This window comes from Carassius auratus, chromosome 28 (genome assembly GCF_003368295.1).
Source record: "Carassius auratus strain Wakin chromosome 28, ASM336829v1, whole genome shotgun sequence".
NCBI lineage: Eukaryota > Metazoa > Chordata > Actinopteri > Cypriniformes > Cyprinidae > Carassius > Carassius auratus.
Genome location: NC_039270.1, coordinates 7,147,840 through 7,164,946, shown reverse-complemented (window position 1 = coordinate 7,164,946; position 17,107 = coordinate 7,147,840). Strand labels below are relative to the sequence as shown.

General features: G+C 35.5%; 2 protein-coding genes across 4 annotated transcripts; one reads left to right on the top strand and one right to left on the bottom strand.

The window, feature by feature from the left end:
* The first annotated feature begins 4,113 nt into the window (after window positions 1–4,113).
* On the top strand, window positions 4,114–8,436 carry LOC113046621 (uncharacterized). Its single transcript, XM_026207472.1, has 8 exons — window positions 4,114–4,596; window positions 4,964–4,990; window positions 5,181–5,863; window positions 6,004–6,049; window positions 6,182–6,273; window positions 6,529–6,639; window positions 7,072–7,345; window positions 8,209–8,436. The coding sequence occupies exons 1-8, from the start codon at window positions 4,528–4,530 to the stop codon at window positions 8,407–8,409; spliced, it is 1,503 nt and encodes a 500-aa protein (XP_026063257.1). The 5' UTR covers window positions 4,114–4,527; the 3' UTR covers window positions 8,410–8,436.
* Window positions 8,437–8,451: 15 nt separating this feature from the next.
* On the bottom strand, window positions 8,452–14,817 carry LOC113046622 (uncharacterized). 3 transcript variants are annotated; one of them, XM_026207473.1, is made up of 15 exons: window positions 14,331–14,817; window positions 13,565–13,719; window positions 13,136–13,355; window positions 12,977–13,052; window positions 12,105–12,391; window positions 11,638–11,670; window positions 11,476–11,564; window positions 11,190–11,270; window positions 10,860–11,065; window positions 10,637–10,736; window positions 10,198–10,353; window positions 10,012–10,109; window positions 9,808–9,955; window positions 9,549–9,669; window positions 8,452–8,941 (listed from the first exon to the last, which is right to left on the bottom strand). In XM_026207473.1, exons 1-11 carry the CDS (start codon window positions 14,397–14,399, stop codon window positions 10,266–10,268), a joined length of 1,404 nt encoding a protein of 467 aa, XP_026063258.1. In that variant the 5' UTR covers window positions 14,400–14,817; the 3' UTR covers window positions 8,452–8,941; window positions 9,549–9,669; window positions 9,808–9,955; window positions 10,012–10,109; window positions 10,198–10,265. The 3 variants fall into 3 exon arrangements, with proteins under 3 accessions (XP_026063258.1, XP_026063259.1, XP_026063260.1); XM_026207474.1 differs by having other exon boundaries at window positions 9,897–9,955; XM_026207475.1 differs by having other exon boundaries at window positions 11,208–11,270.
* Window positions 14,818–17,107: the final 2,290 nt, after the last annotated feature.

The following is a 17,107-nucleotide window of genomic DNA, read 5'->3' as shown; positions in this document are numbered from 1 at the left end:
AAAGGAATTATGCTTAGGGCACCAAAATGGCTAGCAGCGGCACTGTTTAAAGTGCACAAGTTTTTGTCTAGTCCATGCTAGTCTAATGCAGAATTCCATGCAGGAAAAATGACATGATCAAATTATTATGTAAATCACAGATGTCAGTCTTTTAATAAATGGTATGTTCTAAACTCTCGCTTTTCTCCCTTCATGCACATGAGTGACAGAAACATGCTTGACCCTTATAGGCAATGACACATTTTCTTCAGGCAATGGAGATGTCATAGTCTCTCCAGCTTGTCTTGTTACATCTGGGAGTCTGAAATGACAAAGCACGTTTTTAGAGAGGCTGTAGGGAAGGAAAAAGCACCTTTAACCTTTGCCCTTCATGGTCCCCTGGAGCCTGCTAGTACGATTCATATCTAGTTGAACTAGTCCACAGATAACTTCTAGATAACAGCTCTGTCAGACTATTCTTAAATTAATTTCATTATTATTCTCTATGAATAATGCATCAGTGGATTAGATAGTGTAATGTCAGCAAGATAACACATTACGCGTCCAGATGTTTGCACGATAAGCATTTATAAGACAACGCTCACTTTGACAACTACATTTTTGAAAACCATGCCTCGCTGGATGTTCAGCGAACTTTATGAAGGAAAAGCACAATAGAGATGCCGTAATAGAGATAACAGCAGTCTGACATTCTACAAATCTACAGATTTCTGCATTGTATTTAAATGCGCATGGCAGTGTGATTAAATCTGGCCTTTCTGTCTTTTTTTGCTGATAGCTCAACTGAGTTTAAGTCAGTAAGTGGCACAGAGAGAAACATGTTGAGAGCAATTACCGCATGTCTTAAGACCTCCAGCATTTGCAGTTATGACAGACCCATGGCAATGCTGCATTTGTGATGCATGTAGGAAGGGTAAACTCAATATCAGACAGAAACAACAAATATTGAGTTGAGACAGAAGTCTTATAAGCATCATATACGAAAAAAGTGCACATAGTTGTTGATGTAAAGAGGCAGCATACATGGACTTATAAAAGAAAAAAACATGTCTGCACAAATGTTAGTGTTCTTTATTGGTTTATATTGATTTATATGGTTCAGTGAAACCCTTTTTTGAAACCTCTTTTTTTTATAGTGTGAGATAAAAATGCCATGCCACTTAACTTGCTTCAAGTCTTTGAGCTCTGTCATTGTGACTTGTTACTTTACAAGAATTGTATCTGAACACTCTGCATAAGTCTAAGACCAGGTGAGCTACCAAGCAAGTTTACCTTGTCAGAAGAATTGTATGCATGGAGCTGGTTATTGTAACACAAAATCAGACTCCAAATAATTGGTTAGAACCAAAACCTAGAACAGATGGGCTTATTGCACAGCTTAGTAAATGTCAACAATTCTGATAAGACTGTTTTCTTTACCAAAATAGCCTAGGAGCAATGACAAGAGAAGGTTGAACAGGTAAAAGACAAACAGCAGAACATAGGGGTAGATACGGGAGAACCGGAGTGACCGTAATGGCTCACAGGTAAACCATTCACGTTCAGTCTGAGACGTCCTTCCACAAGGGAGACCAGACAACATGACTGTGTGTGCTGTGTTTACATACAGTGCAGAGTTAATAAGGATTGAGTATTGTCAGGTGTGCATGTTTAGAACTCCAGTGAATGTGATCACTGAATGGTGGATAAGCCTGGAATTTTCCTTGACAGTTGTGATGTGATGCAGACATCATGATATATTTGTTTGCATGCCATGCTCTGTAGTTGAAGTGTTTTAGGCTACGTCCACATGAAGCCAGAGCTTTTTTTCCCTCGTCTCAAGAAATATCAGCGTCCACACAAAACAATAAAACCAACACAAAACAATGTAGTATACATGCCAGACCAGCATGTGGAGTTGTAATTCTGTCACAGAGATACACAAAAAATGAAGAAGAAATATTGCACTATGCACATAAACCTTGCAGTTGGTATTCAATCCAACATGGAATAAGGTTAGTTAATAAAAATACAATCATTCAGTGTTTGTTCATGTTTTTGTTTCTGTTACGGGACGTAGCAATGTCTGACTAGGGGCGAGATGTGGGCGGCAAAACACAAGGGTGGCGTTGTTTTCAAATTTATCCACTCTGGAACACGGTTTCAAAAAATATCAGTTTCACTCTCCCAAAATGCCGGATCCGTGTGGACGAAACACCTATATGGTACAAAATGTATGCGTATACAGCGATACATGTCTCTGTCTGGACAGGGCTTTAGTATTGTGCAAGGAACCATGCAAAAAAAAGTCTTTATTAATCAATAGTCTGCAACTTCAATCATAATTAATGTGGAAACGAACACAAATAGCTGGTGTCTAACTGCCTCTTGTCTTGATTTCAACTGGAAACTGCAGTGAATCATACAAAATGTGTTTGTTTTTTGCTTCCAAAGGAGCCTGTATATTGCAACTTACACATGAATCACAATAATGAGAAAATGTGTATCACATAAAAAAAAAAGATTCATCCTGATTTTCATAACAACCGCAAAGTTTAAGGCACCACATGTGAAGAAGGGTTTACTCTCTATAACCCCAAGATTAAAGGCCTGTTTCTTTCTCTTTTACAGGATATGTTATTTTATAGCCATCTGTATTCCAAGTATTTCAAGCAATAGCATCAGAGAACTTGGTACAGAGAAACCACAACATAGAGTTCCAGCCTCACACACCATGCAGAGTGATTAATAATGTGCTTTGGCAGACACATTGCATACATGACCTTGTTAATGGACTGCTCTCCTCCAATTGAGGTCTTTTTCAGCAGCAGGGACTGTCAGCCTAATTCAGAGCTCATAATTTCAAAGGAATGCATAAAACATGAAATTTCTTTAGAGGCATAAGCAGATATACTGTATAGTGCATTTTTTTTTAATAACTTTTGGGAATGGAGGTGTTCCTAAGGCCTTATTTGTTGCAATGTGACATTCTTTCCATGGCAATTAAGCACAGTTTTCACTGCATGGCATTGAGGTTGAACTGAATTTCATGATATGTTTTGCAAAGTGTGGTTCAAGTGTTAATGAATGCACTGAATGCAGAGTTCATTTCAAGTTAATTTTGAGAATGCATTAAGTTCTTATTAAATACAGAATAAAAGATACATAATTAAATTTTGAGCTTGATCAAATGAGCATCAATTGTTTCATATCTGTCGATTCTTCTTTTACCTTACTGTTATCTTGAAATAAGCAAAATCAAGTTTATTTGATTTAAATATGCATTTCTACTGCATCTAGCAAAAAAAAAAAAAAAAAAAGGACCATGTTTAGTTAATTACCTTGAAACTAGAATACAGCCATTACTGAACTAGCTACAATCAAATCTTTTGACATTATTGCTGCTTTGTGGCTGTTGGAGCACGTACCTTTGTTTACATATGAATAAATGTTCAGTTTATGTTTTCATGTAAACAGCATTCACACTGTTCTCAACTATTGAAAAGGGCAACATCTTCAATCTCACTTTCTTTCTCTTTCTCTCTCTGCCTTTGAAAGGAACCCCAGGGACTGAAAGACAGAGAGTGTTTCTGAAAGGGTGAGGTAGAAGCTTGTTAAAGCTCCTGTTCACACAAACAGAAATAAAATGAAGCCATCTAAAGAATTTCCATTAAAGGTATATATGAGACAGTATTGAGTAAGTGGAGGGGAGAGAAAAGTTGTTTCTTTCGAGCTGCCTTCAGTGAAGCAGAAGACAGGGCTGCTTTCCATCCACTCTGAGAAACATTTGAAGAAATTCTTCTTTAAAGGCTGTGAGTTCATGCCTTTACCTGAGGACACAAGTTCATCTCACTGCACTATGAAGCATAACCGTACCTCATTTATCATTCAAAATCACTGTATGCAATTATAATATAATATAAACTGATATATTAGTGGTATGGTCAAGTGCATCGAGAAAAAAATTAGGAAAATTACATTTAGTCCAGAATAGAGCTGCAAGACTAATTCTGAATTGTAAGAGAAAGGTTGATTAATATGAGAATGCACAAAATTTTAGGTTGGCTACTAGTGAAGGACAGGGTAATTCTTTCTCTGCTATGTTTTATAAGAAACATTTCAGTATCGTATGGAATTAATCTAGTGCCAATAAAAATGAACGTATCTTTTCAAGAAACTAATGAAAATATAAATTGAAACTGAATAAAATATCTTTGAAACTGAAAAAGAATAACTCGCTGGCAAATTAATTGGCTTCGTTTTTAATACACTGCATGTTTTGCTAACTATTTCTCATATTTCTTTCGCTGATCTGAACTTACAAATGCGCTTCCAGAGTTTTCATTTACGCTTCTGATTTTTTCGTTTACGCTTCTGAAGTTTTCGTTCGCAATTCTGACACAAACCTACCGTGTGGGCGGGCTTAACAGCGGTTTGCTCTCATTGGCTGGTGAGATTTAGATTGACGGCTCCTTGAACCGGAAGGAGAGACTTCAGCGGCGCGAATTTTGAGTTCTGTGTAACATCAACAATATTTATAAAACCAAGATGAGTAATCAGGAGCGGCACGGAGCGTCATCAACATCCTCAACCGCAGGGCATTCGAGGCAGCCTGAGGTAAGTTTAATATCAAATCAGTAGACAAATCTAGAAACAAGTTTTTTCTGCTCTCTATCTAAGTTATGTCTTTATTTAACGTTAGATCGTTCATTAATTATCTGGGCTGCGTTTCTGAAGCATTGCGAGGTAGCGATTGTAAAACACAGTGATGGCTGGTTGTAAGTCATGTTTAATTGTTACCGTGCGTTTGTGAAACGCAGCCCTGGTAACTTACTTCTTAAAATATTTTTTCTTGAATCATCTAAAATAAATCATATTCTTTTGTATTTAATAACAGTGTTGTTAACCGTTAAGTAAATTATTCTATCTCTGTGATTGTCCATACAAAAATAAAATCTTATTTTATTTTTATATTACTTTTTAGGGCCAAAGAGAAATGTCACTTCTCCAGGTAGGCTTACATCCATTCATGTTATTCTATAGAATGCATAATATAACAAACTTGGTTAACTTTTTAGCTGTTTTTTTAATACGCAAGGGATTTTATATGTCTAACATTACCCTGCTAAACTTGGCAACATCAGCATGGCATTATAGTTACCTTGATATGTAGGCTAACCAGGCATTGTTTATACCTGCAGGAACAAGTGCAAGAGGATATCTTGCAGCGTATGCTAACCAAGTTTAACTTGATTTGTCGGAATGAAGCTATAGATTTGGATTACCTCCTGGATGTTGCTCAGCAAGAACTTGCTTTGGCTACTAATGCATCAAATCATGTTAACATCCCAGATAATTTAATTATGGGTCTACAGGAGTTAATCAACGTAGTTAATATATCTCTGAATTTGGAAGAGACTTCAGGAAACGCATCAGAAATTGTAACTTACACCTGGGGAAACCTGGGACGCCCACGTTTGGAAATCAGCAGGGATGACCTTAAAGAACTTCTCACTACTGCTCTTCCTGTAAAAACTCTTGCACAGCTCTGTGGTGTTTCCAGAAGAACAATGAACAGAAGACTGAAGGAGCAGTCCCTCTCTGTCAGAGGCTGCTATTCCAGCATATCAGATAATGAACTTGATCGTGTGGTGAGATCAATAAAAATAAGAATGCCCCATGCCGGTTACAGGCTAGTGAAAGGGGAACTTTTGGCTAGAGGACACCGCATACAATGGCACAGGGTGAAGGCCAGTATGCAACGGGTGGATGGAGCTGGAATTTTGGCCAGAATGTTCCAGCTTGGTTTTGTAGCTCGTAGAAGTTATTCCGTTCCTGCTCCATTGTCCTTAGTTCATGTGGATACCAACCATAAACTAATCACGTGAGTATTTGCACTCTAAATTTCACTTGCATGCACACACATACAAAAATATTGCTATCTTCACACAGTGATGCGTCCATATGTACATAAAAAAAATTACTTGCAATAAACAGCATATTTGTATCTGTATTTGTCTTTAGATTCAACATTGTGATATTTGGTGGGATTGATGGATTCTCAAGGAAGGTACTGTTTGTCAGACTTTTTGTATGGTCTGTTTTTAAACTCAAGGTTATAATAGTTTCCAGATTTCTCACTACAAATTGGTATCAAAAGTAAATGTTCTGTTATAAAATATTAAAATCTTTTTAATTTTAGATCCTGTATCTTGATGCTGCTGCAAACAACAAAGCATCGACTGCTTTCTCATTTTTTTTGGAGGGTATCCACAAACATGGGTGGCCATCGAGGTAAAAATTATCTTTACTACATGACATGTTAGTCATGATGATTTCTTAGTGTTTGAACCTATGAATGAGACCTCTTCAAATCTTTTGTCAGATCGCCTCTTTGATAATTCGCACTTAGTGATGCTTTTATCAGCAGTCTCCACAAAACTGAAAGTGATAATCAGGGCAATAATTGACAATAAACATACAATTACAGGAACTAAAAGTTTGTAAATCAATAGCACCATGCATGCATGTTGTCTAAATCTTTTCCAGAGTACGTGGTGACCAGGGAGTTGAAAATGTGGACATCGCTCGTTGCATGTTTTCAGTACGAGGAACGGGCCGAGGCAGTTTCATTTCTGGAAAAAGTGTGCATAATCAAAGGTTCAAATCATTAAAAGTTGCATCACATGCTCTTTATTTCTTGTGGGGCACAGTCACTTGCCTTACACATGATGCCACAAACAAACATCTCTAATTTAATCTCAGCAGAAACCACTCGAGTCTAATGTTGAAACTCACTAACAATGAGCAAATTTATTTGATTAAAGGGGTGGTCACACTACACCATTTGTTATATTGACTTCCATTTATATACATTCAGTTGTGGGAGACTGAAAATGTAAGCACATGCAAAGAATTTTCTCAAATTGCTCCATGTGCAGCTTTAAAATTGGTGATCTTTCAATTTAGTTTACAGGTCACACCATGACATATCTTCGAAACCTGAACTTTGTAATGTAGCAATTAGAATTATTTGCTTTTTTTTTACTATTTTGTAAGCTATGATTTGTGCATACTTGTTTCTTATTTTAGAATTGAGCATCTGTGGTGTGATGTTTGGTCAGCCGTCTCTTGTAAATATTATGAAGTCCTGCATACAATGGAAGAAGAGCGAGTGCTTGATCTATCCGATGAGCTGCACCTCTTTTGTGTGCACTATGCAATTCTTCCACGGTTGAAATCGGACCTGAAGGGCTTCACGGGGAGCTGGAACAACCATCCGATCAGAACAGAGGGAAATCTTTCACCAGAACAGCTTTGGTACATCGGAATGTTACAGACACCAGTGGATGAGCCAGATATAGAGGTATGCTTTAAGCGTCTATATGCAAAGTTAGAAAGATTACACATCCAAAAATGCAAATTCTGTTTTCATTTGCTCAACCTTAAAAGGTATTTCAACTGAAAATATCAATGCTCATGTCATTTCATACCTGTAACTTTCATCTATCTTCAGAACACAAATGATCTTTTTTAATGAAATCTGAGATATTTCTGTCTCTATTGACAGCTACACATAACTACCACTTTCAAGCCCCGGAAATCATGTGTCATTTAAGTAATACATGTGACTCCAGTGGTTTAACTTTAATTTAATGAAGCGACTCGACTGCTTAGTTTTTCAGTTCTTTACTTTTCATTTGACTAATGTAAAAGTATTCAATTGAAGATTTAATTTTAGAGCTATCAAAGATAAATGTATTGTTAATTGTAATGTAAATGTTTTTATAGTTTTCCTGTTTTTATTTTTTTTCAGATAGCTGAATAATTCATGCTTTTCCACTTTTTTGGCACTGTTATCTTGACATAACAAGAGGGCTCTCAACTCTGGCCCTCAAGATCTACTTTCTTGCAGAGTTTAGCCACAACCTTGTGTATTTGATTAAGGTTAGAGCTAAACTCTGCAGGAAAGTAGATCTTGAGGACCAGAGTTGAGAACCCCAGCAATCGTAACCCATTTCAATGCCTGGTATAAATAGGGCCTAAAATACATTTAGGCAAATAACGGTCAGAATTTTCATTCTGGGTGAAGTATTAATTTACTTAAATATAGCTTCTTTGGGATAAGATAATTTACCAGTTTATCAAACTAACTAATTTAGGTCAGCCTAAAGTTTTTATAATTAAAAGCAGTTAATATTGTAAAATAACAATGGTTTCTTTTTTCAGGTGGTGGAGCAACTTTTTCGAGAGGAAACTGCTGATACTGACCCAGAGGATGGTGTGGTGGTGCCAGAGATCCATTGCCCTTTTTCTGACCAAAAACTTGCCGTTCTGCGTGGATTAATTAATCCCTTGACATCACCATTGAATGACAGGGAGCTCTATGTCCAGACACTTTCTATCATCAAAAGATTGTGCTCTATTTAACATTTAAATGTTTAAGTAAAACACTCAGAAGTACACATGCAGTTCTGTCAGAATTTTAATTAAAGAAATTCAGTTATTTGCCAGTAAAACATTTAATTTTATACAATGCTGTAAAACATGTAACCATTCAGAAGCATGTAAAGTTATTAACACGTTGAACATTGTATCTCTGAACTTTAAAGATTAAATTAAAACTATTGAGAGATGTGGACTATGTGGACATTTGGAGTTCATTTTAAAATCTACACCCTATAAAAGCAACCTCCGTGTTGCACTGCTGTTTTCATTATTTCTTTAAATTCATTACAATTTGACAGATGTGCAGTGGGAAAAGTAATGGTTTGGGTGCATGCACTGATGATTGGATAGCAAAGTGTGTGGCTTGGCAGTCGTTGCATACAAGTGTGGTCAAACTGAACAGTAATTTTAAAGGCCTCTCTCTCTGACAGAAGCAGGTGCCTATGCGCTTGACCAGTCAGCCACTGCATCACCTGTGGCACAGAGAGTGCTGCCTCATCCTGAGCATCTCCATCTAGGGCAGTAAAATGTACAATGTTTTTAATAACCATTTATAACAATCACAACATTTTGAAAATTGTACCATTTGTAATTTATTTCTGTTATCAAAGCAGAATGTTCAGCATCATTACTTCAGTGTCACATGATCCTTCACAAATCATTCTAATATGATGCTCAATAACTTAATGTTGAAATCAGTTTTTGATGCGCGTGTGGAAACAATGATAACATTGAAACATTTTTGGTAAGATTCTAAAAAGACAAAAAGACAAATGAATAATTGTATTCATTAAGGGTGTATTAAATTGATGCAAGGAGGTATTTATAATGTTACAAAAGACTTCTATGTAATTAATGCAATAATAAATGATCTCTCTATTCTTCAAAGAATTATGAAAAAGCATAACTACTTCCACAATAATGTTAAGCTATGTTAACTTTTTCCAACAATAATAATCTGAGATGTTTCTTAAGCATCAAATCTGCATATTAGAATGATTTCTAAAGAGTGATGTGACACTGAAGACTGGAGTAATGATCTGATCAATCAGTTATCAGTTTTACCAGTGTAGAAATATAAAAAACACCTGCATTAACACCTGAAATGAATACAAACTTACCTTCAAGCTCCATCAGAAAATCCTGGAAGTGATTCAGTATTTGGACCTCTTTGGTATATTTTAGAGTGCCTCTCTCACTCATTTGTGGAGCAAGATGGGATACAATGTAATGAGAGTCCACCTGAAACACAACAAAAATGACAAACATTATATAAACAGCATCATGCAATACAAATAATTTAAGGATTATTGCTGTAACATCTTTTAAAACAGCTATGCAAAATTTAACTGGTACATTTTTGAAATCCTATCACTTCACCTTATCATTACCACCTTGCACAACAAAGAGGCTGCGGCACACTTCCCTGTTCTTTTCCATAGTGTCAATTAAACGGTAAAGCTGCAAACCTTCACGGAGCTGCTGAAGCATGAGTGTTCTTCGAGCAGCAGCATGCATTACAATCGCTCTTTAAAGAAATAAAACAAATATTTCAGTGTTAATGTTAATATTGCAGAGTAAAACCTTGTTATATTCTGCTTGTTGTCCTCATTTATAGGCCCCGTGTAGCCACAGTTGACAATCTGTTCACTGTAAGATGATAAGTCTGAGGCCTCCTCGATCTTTAAGTAAAGGAAAATCTATAAGTGTACACTTAAAAAAAAAAATACATGCAATAGAAAGAAACTAAGATAATTTGTTTTCTGATACCATTTTAATCAGTGGTGAAAACTCAGCATCGTAAACGTTATCCTTGTTAGCGTTTTCAAGGGTTCCACTCAACAGAAAATCGTAGCACCAGTCCTGAAGAAATCTTGAGCTGGGCCACCCTGGGCAAGGCTAACAGCAAAGACCTCCCCAGCAACTCTGTTGCAATGACAAGTAACAAGAAACACAGTATTGTAGAATTTTACAATTTACCAGTTAGTGTATATTTGAAATTTACATGTTTAAATTACATTTGCTTTTGAAAGGATTGTTCAGCCTAAAACAAATGTTTCCTATTTAGATCCAGAAATGTACAGACAACAACAGCTGAGATTTTCTTTTCACAGAAAAAAGCACACTTAAGTTTTTGTAATGACATGAGTGTGAATAAGTGACAACATTAATTTTTGGGTGACATATTGTTTTGAGGAGAAACACTTACCGAAACAGGCCATTGTCAAGATCATTCAATGAATATTTCGGCATTTTGCCTTTGCCCTCCTCTCCTTCGAAGAGTCTGGTCTCTATGCCACCAATCAGTTCTATATATACACATATACAAAAAATATATATATCTAACCATAACAAATTAACAAGAAATCAAATGTTTTTTGGTGTAGCTTTTAAGATATGTTACAAAGTAAAAAAAATAAAAAACTTCTGACCTGTCAGGAATTCTTTTCGTAGAGCACCTGTGTCAACTCCAGCCTCTCCTAAGAAAGTAATCTTTAAAGTGTTGACCGGGGAGCTGATCTTTTGTCGCCTCCAAAGTAACAGACCTCGTTCCACAAGGTTAATTCTGGACACACAGATGCTGAAATCCTTGGAGGTGTCAACTTGAGCAGCTAGCCATCGTAGGACATCCTCCTCACTGTAAATTGTTTTTATATTTAACTGTTAAATCTTTTAAATATTCAGCACGGCATGGTTTAGACAGCATGATACATAAGTTATAAATTTTAAAAGTAAATATTACTTGACAATATTAATGTTACTTTTTTAAATGAAAGTACCATGACATCTCTTCATTGTCTGGCTTCATTATATCAGGGCTCTTTGTCTGAAGGGACTCTGAACTAGGAAGAAAAGCAACTGTGAAAATATATTACGGTTTATGTGAAGTAAAAATATTTAATTCAGTGCATTTATATGTAGCTAATTTGCATTAAAGTCTAATTTTCCATATAAACATGCTTTTGATTCAACAAGAAATGTCAAAATATACATCACGCATCATAAAATTAGACTGCAGTTTCTACAATGCTATGTGTATTGCATTACCTTTCCAAGTCACCACAAAAGCTTGCATGGAACTCCAATTCCAGAAGAGGAAACGTTTTCATGCACACAGGACACTTTGCATCTGTCAACTAAAAAGCAAGTAATTAAGTAAAATACTAAAAGCAGTCAGAAGGATGTTATCCCATGCCAGAAGTAAATTACCTTTTCCTCGAAGGCTGGTGGTGAATTAGTTACCTGGTTACAGACAAAAAAAATATATATTTATGTAAAAAAACATTTCCATATGCAATAGGGGTATCGCAATACAAAAATGCAACAATATATATCGGTGATAGTGACAATATGTATTGTATATAGTTAGTCAGTGAAAGAGTACAGCATATTCGTTTAATTTAATTCTGTATTTTCAGATGCAGAATCATGAATACTTTTATTCTGGTGTCACTTTTGTCCTGTTCATTGGGTTTCTAGCACCAAGTCCAAGATATTAATTCACACACAATGTAATACCAAATTAAGCATTTTAATCAACAGTTAATTTGTTATACGTTTTGGAGTATCGCAATAATACCGTATTGTGATATGTATCGAGTCGTAACATGAGGGTATCTGTGTGCAGCCTACATAAGGTACTTAAAAGGTAACCAAAAAAAATAAACAAATTTTACCTCTGGTTCCGAATCTGAGAGTGTCTCATATTCCAGAGTATCGCATTCCCTCACATGCAAGGCAAGAATTTGAAGTGGCATCATTTTAAAACATTTCTTGCACTCTGCTTTTGGCATTAGCGAAAATTCCTGTGCATCAGAGGGAAGAGGAGAAAGATCGAAATCATCCTGTAACGGTACAATATACAGCATAGTCTTCCCCCCTCCAGTTGCACATCTGATGGTACTGCCACTGTATCCTTCAGACTCCGGGGGAACAAGATTCAAACGCCGCCTTCCCTGTCCACCTGAATAAAAATAACATCATATACAACATCATCAATATAGATCAACCTTTAAAAGTCTTACAAACTGCTTTATGGAAAACAATTTTTATATACCCTCACAAACAGAAAATAAACTGTAAAAGAAATAAATTAATCAAATGAATTAACCTGATAATCATACTATAATCATACCAGATAATATAATACATTCAATAATAAAGGCATTTTGATGATACTGAGGTTAAAAACACATATTTACTCCCTCGTAGCATTCTTAACCAGACTTTTTGATAGTCAAATGCAAAATAATATTTTGTTTTTGTCCAAATAGCAAAAGTGTGAGAGGAGTAATGTGTTTTTTGTTTTTAACAAAAAAAGTATTTCATTATATGGACACGATCAGCATTTTTGTAATATTTAATTATTTCGCTGTTCATTCTCAGGTATTGACTTTGAATGATGATGTTTTATGGAAACATGAATACTGACTATACCAACCTATTTATACGTACATGAACAAATATATACATGAAACTAGTTGCATTGTGTGATTCTCTGAATCTCTGTAACTTGCACTTAGAACTTGTAGTGGTGTCCAAATAGTACCAGATGCTTTGTAGAGGAGCCATCCTCCAGATGCTGACTTCATTTTGGGGTAGGTATCACAAAACAAGCTGGAAACCTAAAATCCACAATTACAACAAATTATTATTACAAATAAAGTTATTCTATGCATCACCTATGAATGGATATTTTATGCATTACCTCTGAATGAGTCAAATCATCAGTCATTGACAGATGTCGTTTCCCCAGTCCAGCCTGCATGTGTTGCAGCTCCTCTGCTGATGAAGGGGTCATTTCTACATTTTTATTTAAAAGGAACGCTGAAAACGCAAATGGTTTCCAAGCTTTTATGAACTTGGCTGGTTTACTACAGCTGGGTAAACGCCTTTTGGATCCCCGCTTAAAAAATCCTGGGAAAGACCTTCAAGAGAGGATTAAATCAAAAGTTAGTAACTCCAAATGTGTACAGTAGAACAAATATATACATTATGTGACAGATTGCTTATGCTACTCTATGTAGGTTTATGCAAGTTGCTTTGGATAAAAGTATCTGATAAATGCCTAAGCTGCATGTGAACAAAACTGCATTGCAAACTGTCATTGTTCTCAGTCATGACTGCAAGCTGAAACCTGGCCATCTCTTGGTCCACAGTCTGGCACTGTCCTGAGCGCTGCCCCTGATTCTGACTCTGCCTCGTGCTGGTTTTACCCAGCGACTGGTTGAGCACCTCTATGATGTTTTGTATAGCTGATGCAGCATCTGCTGCACCAACATTTGAGCCTTGCTGCAGAATAAAGATCAGTCTGAGATCTTTGGTTAAATTACATCATGTAACACCCTTGAATGCATCACATATGTTGGGGTATAATAAAAATGTTGGGGGAGCAATAAGGGGTGTTCCGATTTAATTTGGCCGATCGTTATGCGCATCTTGTCAGGTAAGCCTGTTGCTAATCAGCAGTTAATTCCATCAGGTAACGTTAAGTGATTTCACATAGAGCAGCTGTTACTACACAGAGCCGTTGTTAATAGAGAAACTGTGCAAATCCACGTTCATTTTCAGCGTTTATTTGCGCATCTTCTCAGTTAACAACGGCTCTGTGTAGTAACAGCTGCTCTATGTGAAATCAGGCACCTGATGGAATTAACTGCTGATTAGAGAACCGGCTTTACTGACGAGATGCGCATTAACGATCGGCCGATCGTGATCCGAGCAGCCCTAGTAGCAATCAAAGTATTCAAACTACAAAAAATGCACTGCAGTCATGTGAATAATAATAATTAACACGTCAAGATCGATCTACTAGACATAAAGACATAGCACGCAGCTAACTTGGATAGAGAGCAGAAAAAACTTGTTTCTAGATTTGTCTACTGATTTGATATTAAACTTACCTCAGGCTGCCTCGAATGCCCTGCGGTTGAGGATGTTGATGACGCTCCGTGCCGCTCCTGATTACTCATCTTGGTTTTATAAATATTGTTGATGTTACACAGAACTCAAAATTCGCGCCGCTGAAGTCTCTCCTTCCGGTTCAAGGAGCCGTCAATCTAAATCTCACCAGCCAATGAGAGCAAACCGCTGTTAAGCCCGCCCACACGGTAGGTTTGTGTCAGAATTGCGAACGAAAAAATCAGAAGCGTAAACGAAAAAATCAGAAGCGTAAATGAAAACTCTGGAAGCGCATTTGTAAGTTCAGATCAGCGAAAGAAATATGAGAAATAGTTAGCAAAACATGCAGTGTATTATAAACGAAGCCAATTAATTTGCCAGCGAGTTATTCTTTTTCAGTTTCAAAGATATTTTATTCAGTTTCAATTTATATTTTCATTAGTTTCTTGAAAAGATACGTTCATTTTTATTGGCACAAGAATAATTCCATACTATCGAAGGTTCCAAGTGTATTGTACTCTAAACTTTTGTATAATAATGCTAGTTATAATTTTGACACCAGGCATGCATTAAAGGGATATTTTTTTGCTTCCTGTTTCAAAAACCAATGTCAAGCAATGCACTGTAATGTATAGAGGAATGAAAATATGGAATTAATTTCCATCGGATATTACCTGTTTTTTATCAAGTAAAATGAGGTTTAAAAAATCATTAAAGAAATATTTAATGGTAAAGTACATAGTAAATTACTGATTTTGATGTTTTGAATGAATTTTGGGTTTCTATGTTTCATTGTATTGGTTTTTATTGTTATGGATTAATGTAATGCAATGTAATTTTGTTTTTTTATTTTTGTCGGACTCCAGGAAGCCTTGGTAGTGGCTAATGGGGATCCAAATAAACAATAAACAATTTACAGACAAGTCTGTAAAATATCTGGATAATGTCCTGGGAGAAAATTACCAGTACATCTTATAACCTTTTAAACAGCGCATGATAGTAGTAGTAATTTGTATTTGTAAAAATTCAAATGCAACAGAAAAATTAAATATGAAAGAGTAATACATAATTTCAATCTGTAAAGGGTCTGCTTATATTTGTGTAAATTTATAATATCACAAACACATTGTGTTTTTGTAAAATACAGAAAATAAACAGTGTGTACTTTCTGCCGTCTCGGTTTTTGTGAACTTCTTTCTGAAACTCATCACAAAAATGAACCAAAACGCAAATAATTGACACACAGACATGAGAAATATGTCTTAGAAAGCTGAAAGTGTCTACTTTTAAATTAAGTTCAAAAACTATCAAAGTATCAAAAATAAATATTATATGACAAAAAAAAAAATTAATATGATACAGGAATTTATATGGCATCCATATCTGTAATGAGTTCCAGTGTTTCCCGTCTGAGCTCATTCTATGTAAATAAAATAAAATAAAATAAAATTTTACCAGCTGGGTTGCACTTGCTTCAAACTCAAGAAATTATAAATTCCAAAAAAAATTAATAAAAAAAAAAAAAAAATATATATATATAAAAAATAATAATTATTACATGATTTAATTTTAGAGCATTTCATTAATATATAAAAATCACTTTAAATTAACACATTAAATCAAGTTAACTGGACCATTGCAGTACTTGTGTTTATTCTGTATGTGTAATATGCTTCATGTGAAATTAATGTCAGGGAAACTACGTATAGCATGTTTCACATCACTTTGATAATTTGCTATTCATCTATGCATGGAGAAGGTTTATTTCAGTTTCACTGATAAAACCAAGTCTAAGGGAGAATGAAGACAGACTTTTAATTTTCAAAGTGACACTAGCAGAATGTATTTTTAAAGATCAAAAGATTGTGAGCTTTTTGATACACCGCAACTTTATTATATCACTTCACAAATCCACTATTAAATCTAAATTAAACTGTTTATCACACAGTTTCTCCACAATAAGACACAAATAGCATCCATCAACTTTCCTTTTATAGATAAATCAAATGTCTTCACAGACGTCTCCAACACGGCCCCCCATGTGCGAAACCATATTGATGATGAATATCAGCAGATTTCACAAGCTGTTTCCCTCCCAAATGAGTACAACTTGAAAGCATACATCTACAAAACTTTTCCCATGTGCTCAGCAGAAACGAATCATGAATAATGTCAAAAGCAGTGGTTAAGAGATAGCCGTGAAAACCAATTAAGACAAACTAAAACCAAGTTTATCAGAGAGAATTAACACAGTAAACACATTTTGCTAATATCTGTGGAAAAGCATGCAAAATCTGGAAATCACAGTGTTTTATTTTAAGCATCATATCTGACTATGAAGAATGGATAAACATCTTTAGAATTCCAAGTGAATTCCAAGCAGGTCTCTAAATGCACTGCCACATAAGTGAAACTTCAGTAAAATTTAGCAGAAAGTAGATCCATTGTCAATAGTGTAAAGATGCATGAAGCACAACTTACTCAGATGTTTCTTTCAAACAAGTAATATAGGTAAACACAGTGAATTTGCATGTTCAAAGTATAACGAACTTTAATTCAAAAGTACTTTTTCACATCACAGTGAAAAATGTGAAATGTTGAATCACAAAGATTCTTACTGAGATGACTGCATTTCACACATTGCTAAAATTCTGTCATTAATTACGCACCCTCATGTTGTTCAAACCCGTGAGACCTTCATTCATCTTCAGAACACAGATTAAGATATTTTTAATAAAATCTGAGAGCTTTCTTGCCCTCCATAGACAACAACTACCAA

Bases quoted from the DNA above. Each gene is read 5' to 3' on its own strand.
- LOC113046621 (XM_026207472.1), top strand. From the start codon at position 4,528: ATGAGTAATCAGGAGCGGCACGGAGCGTCATCAACATCCTCAACCGCA. The intron at 4,597-4,963 runs GTAAGTTTAATA...ATTACTTTTTAG, and splicing joins GGCATTCGAGGCAGCCTGAG to GGCCAAAGAGAAATGTCACT. The intron at 6,274-6,528 runs GTAAAAATTATC...AATCTTTTCCAG, and splicing joins AAACATGGGTGGCCATCGAG to AGTACGTGGTGACCAGGGAG.
- LOC113046622 (XM_026207473.1), bottom strand. From the start codon at position 14,399: ATGAGTAATCAGGAGCGGCACGGAGCGTCATCAACATCCTCAACCGCA. The intron at 13,720-14,330 runs GTAAGTTTAATA...TTTATTCTGCAG, and splicing joins GGCATTCGAGGCAGCCTGAG to CAAGGCTCAAATGTTGGTGC. The intron at 11,271-11,475 runs GTAATGCAATAC...TTTTCTTCCTAG, and splicing joins TTTTGTGGTGACTTGGAAAG to TTCAGAGTCCCTTCAGACAA.